Genomic DNA, 13,867 nt, shown 5'->3' on the forward strand with positions numbered 1-13,867 from the left:
GTCTTAACTAGTATTTATAACTTTTATGATGTAATGATAAATGTTCAATTTAATTAGTGACTAAATTTTATTTAATTAGTCAAAACATTACTAAGAATATTTATATAAATTTTGTAGGATCTATTTATACAATTCGGAAATTCCACCTATTTATAGTATATAAGTATTGTAACGTTGGATTGTGTTTAAAATTTATTTTTTCACATGATTTTAAAATCATTCAAAGTCTATCTTTATTTGATTTATTATGTCACCACTATCAAGTTAACGTGAGAGTGTTTAGAAACTATATATTAATTAAAAATAAGAGGAATATATAATATACAAGTTTAATTCATTTTCTAGAATTGAACTAAGAGATACTTTTATTAAAAACTTTAATATATCTACTTATAATGATCTAATAATTGTCATAGGTGTCCTCTCACTGTCAAAAATATTGTGTACAATTTTTCAATTTGTCAAATGATTTGGTGATGAAGTATGGAAAGTGACAATTACAAGAGTAAGAAATACCCAGCAACAGATCTCAGAAAATGTCAAAGAAAAGAAATGATATATATGATCCAGACAAGTCAAATGTGTGGCCACCAACAAAAACAAATCCAGAAACGAATTGTTAGAGATCATCTAAATAAAATGAACATGGTCTTAATTTTTGTGTCAATTATACGTAGAATTAGCCACACACCTAGGAACCATGATGAGTCAATATCAGAAATAACATCACTAATGTACTTACTTCAATACTCTCAACAACAAAAAAATATAAATGAGGAAAAAATATTCATAAAACAGGAGCAATATCTATGAATATTTGATATGGTTTTGTGCATCCTTAGAATCAGCTAAACTGTGGGAAAAAGCAATTTATGTAAGTGTTGTCCTTTCAGATAGATTAGTTTGATTCTGCTTTGGTGCATTGTCCTTTCATTAAAACTGAACCATTCAAGTGGCTATTCTTAATGTGTGCAATGATTTGGTGAAAATAAATCTACACAACAAAAAATCACAGAAATTTTAAGTCAACCAACCTTAGTGAAATATATATATATATATATATATATATATATATATATATATATATATATATATATAGTCATAACAAAAATATATATTTCATATCTTAACAAAAAAAATATTATTTAGGTTGGCTCTATTATTATAATAGCAATTTTATTTGGCAGAAAATAAAATATAAACATAGACATTGTGGATGTATAGCTGTATTTATACTGTAGCATAGTCTTCAGATTAAGGTCTTATCCCTTCTTTTAAGGGATAGTGAGTTAGGCATTATCGGTATTCACTGGTGATGATGTTTGTTCTTATTTTTTCCACTTAATATATAAAAATAAATAAAACAAGAGGCTTTTGGAAGTTATATTAAAATAGTTGAATTAGGTTACACATAGTTGTTATATTACTCTTGAGGACATTCAAAATTTTAAGTACACGAGAGTTTCTTGATCGTCTAACTTACATGTTGAATTTTAAGGTAATATTTGGATTGTTTTTCCTCACTTCCAAGCTTTGTAGTGCTTCAAGTTATTGTAAATAATTAGGTAAAAATAAAAATCTCATTAAAATTTTAGTTTAGTGCATTAATTCTAGAAATTTAATGATATAGAACGAATTGTTGAAGAGATTTTGATCGAATACATAAAATATTAGAAGATAATTAATGAATACAACTTAATTATATAGGAAATTTTTTTTTTAATAAAAAGATATTAATATTTAGTAATAAAATTTATAATATAATTATTGATTAATAATATTGATTAAATATACAAATTCAAACATATATATATATATATATATATATATATATATATATATATTGGGATGAAACAATGTAGAAAAGCAAAAGATAGAAATTTTACATAGATAAAAATTTAGAACATTTATAGAACTGATTGTGATTAGCATTTTCTAAAATAATCATATAAGTAAAATGAGCTCTATAAATGTTTATGTACACTAACATTTGATATATATAATTACAAAATATATTTCTTTCAAAGTATTGGCTTCACATTCTACTCCGTGCCATTGAAAAATTTTAAAATGTAGGAGTGCAAACATGTAAGAACACCACTAGTAAGAGATGAGAAATTACAAAAGGTGGATGGAGCACCAAAAGCTTATACATCCCAATACAAGAGTCTAGTTAGAAGTATACTCTATTGACAACTATACGACCAAACATCATGTTCGCCACACGTCTTTTATTAAGATTCATGCAAAAAACCAAATTAAATAAATTTTGGTATAGATAAAAGAATTTTAAGATATTTACAAAGAACAAAAGAGTATGATATATGGTATAAATCTACAAGCAATCCAAGATTGTTTGGTTATAACGATAGTGATTAAACAGGATCGACAGATGACATGAAAAACACCTTAGGCTATGTTTTCTCACTTGGATCAAGAATATTCTTTTGAGTGTGAAAGAAACAAGTCGTAGTTACCAATCAACAATTGAAGTAGAATACGTTGTTGCTTTTGAAGCAACGAGTCAAGTTATGTGGCTTCGAAAAATACTCAAAGATATGGGAGAAAAATAAAGTGGACCTACTACATTTAACTATGACAATAAATCAACTATTGCAATGATGAAAGATCTAGTGTATCACAGTAGAACAAAACATATAACAAATAAATATCATTTCATCATAGAAGCATTGACAAATATGAAGATTCAACTCAAGTATTGTCTGACAGAATACCAAAATTGCATATATTTTTACAAAGGCGTTATCAATACCAAGGTTTGAATTACTGTACACTATGTGTTATGGTTGGAGTTACCAAATTTGCATCAAAGATAAGTATTAAAATGTAATGCAAATTCTAAAACAATATAGAAAAGCTTAAGATAGGAGGTAAAAGTCCATAACATTCTATATTAATAAAAATCTAGAATATTCTATATAAGTGGTTGTGTCTAACATTTTCAAAAATAATCATGCAGGTGAAATAAGTTCTACAAATACCCATGTGCACTAATTTGATGTACACAACTCCAAAATATATTTTAAGAACTACTTTTACATTCTACTTTATACTACTTTCTTTATTTTATCAATTATTCCTTTCACAATTTCAAAATACTCATCATCATGAATTGCTCGTTAATATTTCTTAGTTTATAATTTATTTCTTAATTTAAAATTTATAAGAAAAAAACTTAAGTTTCTTTTAGAATCTTTTTTTCACTCCAACCCTTGTCTTCTTTAGCCTCACACTCCCCCCATTATTGGAGTTTACCTTGAACATGCTCCTTTAATTTAACACTCAAACTCATATGTTGGGTGGAAAAGGAGAAAAAAAATCTTTTCTCTCCATTACTGTGATCTTGCAGAACTCTATCATTCGTTTATTTTTCCAGAAATGAACTACGTGCCACTCTATTTAAGACTTCCAAAATGGAAAGATGCAATGTGATGGTGAAAGAAAAAATAAAATAAGGAGCCAAACAAATAGAAGCAGTTTGCAAGAAAAATCAAAACAGAAGAATGAGAAGCAGAATCTGAGTCAAAGTAGTCAAACTTTTGTGTCCAATAGTAGCACAACTGAAACCTCCTTGATGGAATAATAACAAAAGGAGAAAAACAATTTTGTACAGCTTTCATAATGCATATTTTTAAGACTTCTATATGTGATCCACACAAGTACTATACATTCTCAAAAATGGTTTCTTTTGATTTTCCTCTTTCTCTCTCTCTATCTCTCTCTTAACATTTGTTGAATAGAGACCCTTTCACAATAAAAAGTAACAACAGCAGATTCCCAATCATCCTCTCCACTCTATAGGAAACAGCCATAATTGCACCCAACAGTAACTTTCACCATAAAAAGTTAGAACCCTCTAAGCTACCCACTTCATTGATTGCTTCATCTCTTTTCAACTTAATCTTCCAATTATATAAACCTATCAATCTCCATCAACTTCCCTTCAACCACACTTCCTTTTTCTAGTTCCAACCTTTCATCATGAGTACTACTTCTTCCTGCACAAACTCTTCTGTCAATGGCTTCTACAACTTCCTCACTAAAGGACTCAATGAGCTTCACCAATCCTTCCTCTCCCATCACTTCATGTCAATCCAATTCATTTCACAGGTTCTCTCATCCCTCCAATCCTTCCACTCCAAGTTAACCATTTTGATCCAAAGACTCTGCTTGCCCGTTGGAGGCAAATGGCTCGATGAATACATGGATGAAAGCTCAAGGCTTTGGGATATCTGTCATGTTCTCAAATCAGCCATTTATGGTATAGAGAACTATTCCTCAACTGCCTCCAATATAACCTCCTTAGTCGATGCCTACCATCATTTCACTCCAGAGCTTTCACATCAGGTTGGTATACTCACACCCCCCTCAAATTCTGTTCCAAACTTTTAGTCAAAAAGCTTAGTCTTTCACACAACTAAATCAAGTTTTCTTTTTTATTTTCACTATGAGTTTCTCCAAATCTAATACTGTCTTTGGTGTAAACTTCCACGTTTTTATCAGGCTGAATTGATGTGATTCTTTGCTTTCTGATAGTTTCAAACAACACGAACTAGGTTCTTCTGACATACACACACACATATTGCAGGTGGTCAGGGCCATAAATATTTGTCAAAGGGAGAGTCTAGGATTGGTGGAGGAAAACAAAAGCATGATGGAAACAAGAATTCAGGCATTGTCTCAATGCCTAAATCAGAACATGTGTATGGAATCAAAGCTAAACGAGTTCAATGGTTTCCGAGGAGTACTTTGTGCAATGAGGAGTGTTAGCTCATTGCTTCTCATGATTTTGCTATGTGGAGTTGCATATTGTTGGTCTTCCTCGTGCTTTGAGCAACAAGGGTATGAAGGGCACATGGTTTTTGGATCAGGTTTTGTGGTTTCCATGGCAAGATTGCAGCAGAAAGTTGCACAGGAGATTGAGCACAGTAATGGGCAGCCAGGGATTCTGCTGCTTGAATTTCAACAAGCAAAGATTGCAATGGAGGAATTGAAAATGGAGTTGGAGAGAATGGTGGGCTATGATGCACAGTGTGAGATCCAATCAAAAGTTGACAACTTGAAACGTTGCTTTGGGTTGTTGAGATGTGGGGTTGAGACTATAACAGGGCAACTTGATGATTTCTTTGATGAAATTGTGGAAGGAAGGAAGAAGCTTTTGGATATGTGTAGTCATAAGTAGTAGATATGTATATGATTAATTTTCTTCAATGAAGCCATAGCAAAGGTGGAAGAATATTTGAGGACAAGGGAAAATAAAAAATGTTGAAAAATGGAAGCAATGTCATGATTTTTTTTTCTATTTGCTGATTTGATAGGGAATTGATTTACAAGATGGCTTTGGTGTTGAGGCCTTGAAGAAGCTTTTCCAATGAAAACAAAAAGCAGAGTTAAAAAATGCAAAAGGGAATGTGATACTTGCTTTGAAATGAAGCTACATGTCATACATGAAAAACCAGAATTTTAAGATGCCAATGCCTTCAAGTCAGAGAAACCTCTTTCTATGCAGAGGTGTAGTATTCTTTTCATGTATTGTAAGCATGGAAGAAAATTAAAGAGGAAAAGAAAACATATAGTTTCTTAATAAAAAATTGATGCTTTTTCTTCATCAATGGAAGATCTTTTATGATAACTAGGAATCCATATGCTTGTACTATATATCTTTGTGTGAGAGAATTCCCACTCAATATCCCAATATTGAATATATTTTGTATATCCTGTGATATTTTCACTGTATTGCACAGTTTCATCTGCAATCTTATATCAAAAACAAATGTTTCATAACAAACATAAAACACAAGAGATCTTTGTTATTATAATTAATAACTCGCCAGTATATTTAATATCATATCCAACCTAGGACTTTAAAATATTAAATATATGAGTTAATGTCATTGTTCTAATCAAGGTGACACTTTTTTATTTACGCTTGCACAAGATTTTATCAATAAAAACCAATTAGATCTAACAAACTTTTCAACCATATGAAACTTAATAATTAACTTCTTTAATATTTTTATCTTTAGTTTTGATGATATGTTTATTATATTGGATGTATTATTTCTTTTAAAACTCATAATTTTTTGTTATGATTTATTCTTAATAAGCATAGGAAAAAATTGAAATAAAATATGCATTTAAATTGTTTTTTAATTTGATTCTTAAAATGATATGAAATTATTAAATATAGCACACAAGTTAACTTTTACATTTATGTTTGGTTTATAATTATTTATAATTTGATAAGTCTTTTATATAGAAAATTAATTAAAAAGAACTAACACCCATAAAACTTAATTGGATATTGATTTTACAATAAAATCTAATTTTTTTTTCTTGAGTTTTCTTAATTTTGTATACTTTTATACACTATAAGTAAGTGTATTGTTTAGTATTAAGGTTGGAGATAATATTTTGTGTACCACATGTGGATTTTTCTCAATTTGATTTCCGTTTTTTATAAATTTTCAATTGAGTCCTAAAAAATGCTAATTTGAATCAATTGAGCCTTGTCGTTAATTTAGTTTAATGGGGTTAAGTTTTTGTTGAGGTTGGAGGTTGATGTGTCAATTTTTGTAAATGTGGCTTGCTGAGAGGAATGTGCTTGTGTCGTCGTCAGCACCATGGGCAACCCTAGATCGCCGTCAGCTACCCTACTGCCTTGCTGCAACCTCGCCATCACCCAACACCAGCATCGCCGCTGCAAGACCGCCTTGTGTTGCCGTCCGCAATCAATTTATAGCATTCCAACAACCGTCTTCATCTTCTCCAGCAGAACCCTTGAACGTGAATCGCAACGCCGTCCCGAGTTCGATTTCTTCACCAGTTCGTGAATCTTCATCAATCTCCCTCACCGTCATTCAAACTGGTCTCGATCCATCTTAGACCTCTTTCTTCCAGGTGCTTAACATTCCAACCGGTCTTGAGTCATCGCTTGGCTTCTCCAAATCGTGCTTTAACATCTGGAATAATTGTTGTTATCTCAAAACAGGAACCCAATTCTAAAACAGAACCTGAAATCCATAATCCCAAAATCTTGATCATCAACTCAAATGAAACTTACGAGATCAAGAACACAAGAAGCAGAACTCTGACCCCAAAACGCAATTTGAGAAAACAAGAATAGAGCACCTAGAAGAGAATTCCTAAACAAGATCAAAAACCCCAATTTGCAAGAACAAATTGCAAACCCTAACCCCTAATTCGTGAGACCCAAAACTGCAGAAAAGATTTAAAAGAACACCCAAAATCGCAACAATCAGGAAACCCAATTTCAACCCCGATTCCAAACGTGAAAACTCATTCAAGCCCCAATCATCTTCCATTTTCTTTTTCTCTGATAAAATGCCAACGAAAGATAAGGTAAAAATAGAAGAAAAAGGAAGAGTAAAAGAGAAAACTTCCATAAATTGAAACCCACCAACATAAAGTGGCGTTGCAGTGATTGACACCTGCTTCAGGCTTTTCCGAAGAAAACTCATGGTTCTTTGAAGTCTTCAAACCGTACAATAGCTCAACTATCTCAATCTCGATGTCTAAGGAAGACGATGTCGATGTCTGAGGAAGAGGATGGACCCTAATTTGGGTTTCAATTTTCAGAATTTTCTTTTTAATAATATATTCCACGTACAAAGGTTTGAGAATGCCACGTTTAAAAAAATTGACACGTCAACCTTCAATCTCAGCAAAAATTTAACCTCGTTAAGTCAAATTAACGCAGATGCTCAATTGATTCAAATTAACAATCTTTAGGACTCAATTGAAGATTTAGAAAAATAAGAATCAAATTGGAAAAAACAGGAATTTAACCCATATGTTAGATCATTACATGCTCTTCTCACGAATAAAGGAAGAGTGTTTTCTTAGATTAGAATTTGAAAGTTGATGAGTGAAACGCAGAGAAAAATAAGATAGTCTTAAAAAGGTTAACGGTATATCTGACATGGTTAAGAGTAATATAGAAAAAGTTAGTCCTATAAAGGCTAAAAACCTAAAAATATAGTATGTGAAATCTATCTTTGAAAAAAGGTCTCTTTTTCCAAGGGTGGTTGATAACTCAACAACAAGAACAGATCTTCCTCAGTTAAAGTAAAATTGATTGTCTGGGAAAAGAAGAAAGTAGATATGATAATGATTTATAACATACAAAATAGGATTGTGCTGCCTCCTAGCTCGACAAAGGGAGAACCTTAAAGAATATATTTATATTTTAACCAAATAATACCAACCTTTCTTTTCTATATCTAATTTTCTATCCATCTATTACTTTCCTTGCTTTAATATAAGGATAATCTGCTATTAATAATTTAATAGTGTCATCAAAAACAAATCTAATTTTCATGTTGGATTAGAGAAAAATTCTCCAGATTTACCTTTTCAAAGTCTAGTGGGTTTACTTGGAGGAAAATAATCCAAATATATGAATTTTAATATTACTTCAATGTACATGATAAATTATGAAGTTATTTAAATTTGTATTTGTTTTGCTGTATCAATTCATAGTTGATTTGAATACAATATAAGCCTAATTTATACTTCCAACTAAATAAAAATTATTTAAATATTTTTTTTAAAATTATTATAAAGTTGATGAGTTTATCCTACACGAGAAACAGAAAATTTTACATATTTTCAGATCATTTTACATTACCAATTATGATTTGTTGACTTTTAAAGAAAATTAACAGATAGTACATATGTAGATAAAACCTTAAATTAAATTGTGTTATATCGTTTTAAAGAAAACATTATTTTCTCCTAATCAAACATTAATGTAACGCTAGAAAATCCAAAGAAAAGTAAAGTAAGTGCCTTGAATAAAAAAACAAACGAAGATGGTTTAGTTTTACCCTTAAGATTAGGATATTAATTAATGACTTAATTAGGTTTCATGTGAGTGTCTCAAATAGTATTAGTATACAATATCTTGCTATTACCATAATGTCAAAAGTCAGATCATATGATACTTTATATACAACCATTTTCTCTCTCTCTCTCTCTCTCTCTCTCTCTCTCTCTCTCTCTCTACTTTCATAAATTGGAATTTAGAGAGCCAATAATAAGAAGTGAAGGTTTAATTAGTTAAATGCTTGATTAGAAATTTGAAGAAAATATAGAAAGTAGGAAAAGAAGATTGGGTTAAAGATAAGATAAAATAAAAAGAAAAACGAAGCATGGAAGAGTGGATATGACATATTCTCTTATTATGATGTGTTATGAGAAAGAGATGCAAGCATAATCCCCTTAATGTGGAGTCTAAGATTCATTTTTTTGTGAACAATACGCTTGTCTTTATCAATAGGAGTCACTATCAAAGCCACGTAGGTTGAAAATTTGCAAAAAGTGTGCTTCATTTCTGCTGTAAAATTAAGAGGACTGCTAAGTGAAAATACATTGTATGTGCCAAAGGAAGTTGACGTTTCAGATGTCCTACCAAAGTATATCACCACCTTCTTCTGTTTTTTCCTTGTTTCCTTTTCTTACTCAATAAATTTATTTTTTAATATTAAATTACTTTTAAAGTATATTATTTAAAATATAGAAAGTAAATATCCAAAGAAATTGAAAACAGAGAAAAGGTTAAATTATTGTAGATTTAGCAACCTGACTCTAAATCCCTGCAGAAAGATAGAGACAGGTGATGCAGTGAGCACAGACATCATAGTTCACTTCCAAACTGTGCTATGAAGACATAACATACCATAATATTCAAACACATCATGCTTATAAACAAAAACCTTGTACTATGTCAATAAAAATGTACAATTCAACTTTGTCATAAACCTAACTTTTATACATAGATACAACCAAAAAATTGGCCTTTACTTTGGAAAAAAAAAGTGTACCAAAACAATTTAATTTATCATTATCCACAAAAATGAATACATATAATTTTCCTGTATTCCCCTACCAAACCCTGCTATAGATTTGGACTGCAAGCAACAGGTCTGGTTTTTGCTTCGTTCACAATGTTCATGATTTCTTCTACACTCTGAACACAATTTGTTGTATTTTCTTCATTGTGGTGGACACAGTGAGCCCCTTCTTTTAACTCCTCAGGCAAGTTCTTCAAAAACCATGGATGTGACTTGATTTCCTTCATGGTGATTCTCTATAACATAATTATAAAGCAAAGTTACAACGTACGTTTATCATGCAACAGTGTTCTTTTCTTTACAAATGTATGACTATGTTCATGTTCATATACATACCTTTGATGGATTTGCCACAAAAATACGAGATATCAGATTTTTGCTGTCTTCGCTTAAAACATTGTCTGGGAACTCGTATTGAACAGCCGAAACTCTCTGTGTAAAAGTATACATAGAAAATCATAAAGAATATGGACATAAAACATGGTGAATCTATCAGCAAAGATCATTATAAAACATTAATGTAAACATATTAAAAATTTTACACCAGTTTTCAATCACAAAATGTGTATAAAAAGTGATGGATATCATCAGAGAAAAACAATATCAATCAAACATGAATCTAATCAAATGTGTAATTTAGACTTGTACATAAATTTTTAACATAAAATTTTTACAATTGTACATGAGAATTAAACTGAAAAAATAAAGGAAATTACCTGAACCATTTTTTTGAGATTTTGACGATCACTATTGTCCTCAAATGGCAATGTTCCTACAAGCATTGTATAAAGAATTACTCCACAGGACCATACATCTGCCAACTGAACAAGTAGAAAACAACACATTAGCCAAAAACTGAACAGAACTACCATATAATACAAGAAACCTCGTTAACTCTGATGCATTAAGTGCTTCATACTTCACATTGTAATTTAAATAAATGACGGCTGAACATGAATCTTTTATTCTTTTTCATGATCTAATGTTAGAAGCTCTTATTACCTTTCCATCATAATCTTTCCCAGAAATGATCTCTGGTGCAATATAGGCTGGAGTTCCTACCATTGAATGAGTCCTCGAATGAAGTAGATTTGACTACAAAATTAAACATTATCAGAACCAGAAATTAGTATCTAACACTGCATTTAATCAATTCTGTGTTTAAAGCATTCAATGTTGTATACACGAACTTCATGATCCAACCTTAGAATAGCCAAAATCACAAATTTTAAGACGATTTGCAGGACTTCCATCCAACAAGGTATTCTCCAACTTCAAGTCTCGATGACATATTTCCTACAAAAGAAGGTAAAATAAAATCATATTGCTACTAACACACTGAAAACAAAGCAATCCATTCTCAGATTAATATGCATTTCATATACCATGTCGTGGCAGTAACTAACTCCTGCAATCAACTGCTGGAAGAAATATCGAGCCTGAAATATTAGAAGAATCAGAACAAATTGAATAATGTTTGAATAAACTCTTTGAATCATTAAACATGTTCACTGCACTGATAATACAACTTGATTTAAGTTCCATATAATGAACAAAAGAAAAATAACATACTTTGTCTTCTTTGATTTTTCCTTGGTAAAGAACTTGGTAAAACAATTCTCCACCAGCTGCATACTCCATAACTAATGCAAGATGTGTTGGAGTCAGAGCTACCTGCAAACTTCAAACACCACTTCTTATTTTTATGCATTACTGAAACAAGTGATAAAGTTGGAAGGAAAAGCAGAGAGATTTTGAGTTCAACTTTCGCTAACATCTAAGAATATATAAGGTTGATTTGATTGGTTTAAAAAGAGATGATGAAAGAGATTGTGAATTCAATTTCTACATTAACAAATACTAGTAATTAATATTGTCCATCTAAAAAATATCATTTTAAAAATACCTATTATAAAAATCAGCAAAATTGTTTTTCATTAAGCAAGCCATTGGAACATAATAATGTAGTATGGTATCAAGAAAGAGTGGTTAATGGGCTAATTATCACCTATTGAAAAACTAAATATGCTCTTCAATGTATTTTCTCTACTTTTATAGTAACCTAAAATACAAATATTGATGGAAATAAAATGGTTTAATATTGTCTATTATTAATTTTTACATAAAATTAATTAAAATCAATACGTTGTATAATTAAGTAGCATAACTTTAATTTTAAATTGGGACAATTTGTAATCTTATTACTATTTTTTAAAATTACTTTTCATTAATTGAGTACGTACTTTGATTTATTATTTAAATTAAGAGATTCATGGACAGAGATGAAAAACATTTGTTTGATATTTGTTTCATTTTACACCCATGATCATATCAATATGAAATTACTCTTACTTTATTATAATTATGCATTATATATAACTATACATATTTTTCATGACTGTGGAATTAATAAACTATAATAATAAGTTTACTTTATTTAATATAGTGTTATTTATTTAAATAAATATGTGTCTATAATTACATTAATTAATTTATAATAATAGAAATCAAAGCATGTAATTAAAGCTTTTCCAACTAAAGGGGATCATACCTCTTTGAACTGAACAATATTGGGATGACGAAGAGATCTATGGTTTATGATTTCCCTTGCCACCATTTCATCAATCTGCCAAAGGTATAAATTATAATTGTAAACAAATTTAAAAATATTAAATTAGAAATAGAATCATAATTTTTTATAATAACCTATACAAAACCAAATTATATATTTTTTAACATTTTATAAGAAAACAATTATTAAAAAAAAAACTAAACAATCCTGGGTTCGAAATCGATTCCATATAATAGAATTAAACTGCAAAACCCTAAATTATAAAAAAAGGAAGATGATTGGTGAAAGAAAATAAAAGTGCAGGAGTGAGAGTGTACCGTAAGGTCCCGTGGGATGAATTTTACAGCAACATGTTCTTTGGTCTCTCTGTGACGCATAAGTTTCACCACTGCTACTTTTCCATTCCCTACGTTCTCTTCTACCAACTCGTACTTCTCCATTGCTTTCTTTCTCTCTTCCTCTTTCTAATTCACACTTTTCAATCTAACTCAGATTTATGATATCAATTAACAAATAAATAGAAATGTTTAAGATATAAGATTTTAGCATCTAAATCATAAAGATAAATAAAACTATCAAAATAATTAAAGATAGGATATAATCCAGAAATAATTATTTTTAAACTGTTTAGTTATTTATTTATTACTAGTATATTCAAGATGAGAATCTATCAATTGAAAAAAAATCAATTTGATTTTGTAGTAATTTTTATTTTATGTATTTTAGTAAAAATTATGGACTGATTTGAAGGGTTTTTTAATATTTAATACTTGGACTATTTAGTTACTTTTAAGAGAAAATCTAAAGAAAAACTTATGGTTTATTTTAATTAATCATTTACTGAATGATTATGTTACAATCCTTATTTTAGAAAAAATCAGAACTAATAGTGTAATACTATCATATCATACATAATTCAATCAGTCAAATTCTAATAAATAATTAACGTAATTCGTATTTTTCAAAATTATTTTTCTTTTGATAAAAAAAAGTAATATTACTTCATTAAAAATCATCTCTCTCTCTATATATATATATATGTTTAAAATCTTATACACTGTCAATCTGTATTGGTTAAATTTATTTTTTTAAAGGAAATGACTTTTGAGGCATTTAACGGCTACTAGTTGAAATTATATGTAGTTTTGAATGTGATTGAAACCGCGTAAATTTTTCTGGAGAAACTCGTTAATTTTATATAAAGTTATTATAAATTATAAATAAAGGTAAAATAAGATTTATATAAACGAAATGAGAATATTTGTATTATTATAGATTAGAGAAAATTATATATAGTTTATTTAAATACTAAATAACAAGTTGTATATGAAGTAGAACAATGAAAATAAGATGTAATTCTCATGCACTGTTAATGCAAATATTGTAATATTATTAAATA

At 29.5% G+C, this 13,867-nt stretch overlaps 1 protein-coding gene and 1 pseudogene across 2 annotated transcripts; one reads left to right on the top strand and one right to left on the bottom strand.

Moving 5' to 3' along the window:
* Positions 1-3,560: 3,560 nt before the first annotated feature.
* LOC124825594 (uncharacterized) lies at positions 3,561-5,744 on the top strand. Of its 2 annotated transcripts, none has more exons than XM_088103528.1 (2): positions 3,561-4,372; positions 4,578-5,744. In XM_088103528.1, exons 1-2 carry the CDS (start codon positions 4,003-4,005, stop codon positions 5,201-5,203), a joined length of 996 nt encoding a protein of 331 aa, XP_087959654.1. In that variant the 5' UTR covers positions 3,561-4,002; the 3' UTR covers positions 5,204-5,744. The 2 variants fall into 2 exon arrangements, with proteins under 2 accessions (XP_087959654.1, XP_047154203.1); XM_047298247.2 differs by having other exon boundaries at positions 3,561-4,368; positions 4,610-5,744.
* A 1,158-nt stretch (positions 5,745-6,902) lies between these two features.
* Positions 6,903-12,911, bottom strand: LOC124825537 (serine/threonine-protein kinase SAPK7-like; annotated as a pseudogene).
* Between the last annotated feature and the right edge of the window lie 956 nt (positions 12,912-13,867).

This window comes from Vigna umbellata, chromosome 1 (assembly GCF_029865625.1).
Source record: "Vigna umbellata cultivar VRB3 chromosome 1, Vumbellata_1.0, whole genome shotgun sequence".
Lineage (NCBI taxonomy): Eukaryota > Viridiplantae > Streptophyta > Magnoliopsida > Fabales > Fabaceae > Vigna > Vigna umbellata.

What these genes read in the sequence shown, in the direction of transcription:
- LOC124825594 (XM_088103528.1), top strand. Translation starts at nt 4,003, where the DNA reads ATGAGTACTACTTCTTCCTGCACAAACTCTTCTGTCAATGGCTTCTAC. An exon ending in AGAGCTTTCACATCAGGTTG is followed by an intron (nt 4,373 to 4,577) that starts GTATACTCACAC and finishes AACACGAACTAG; the next exon opens with GTTCTTCTGACATACACACA.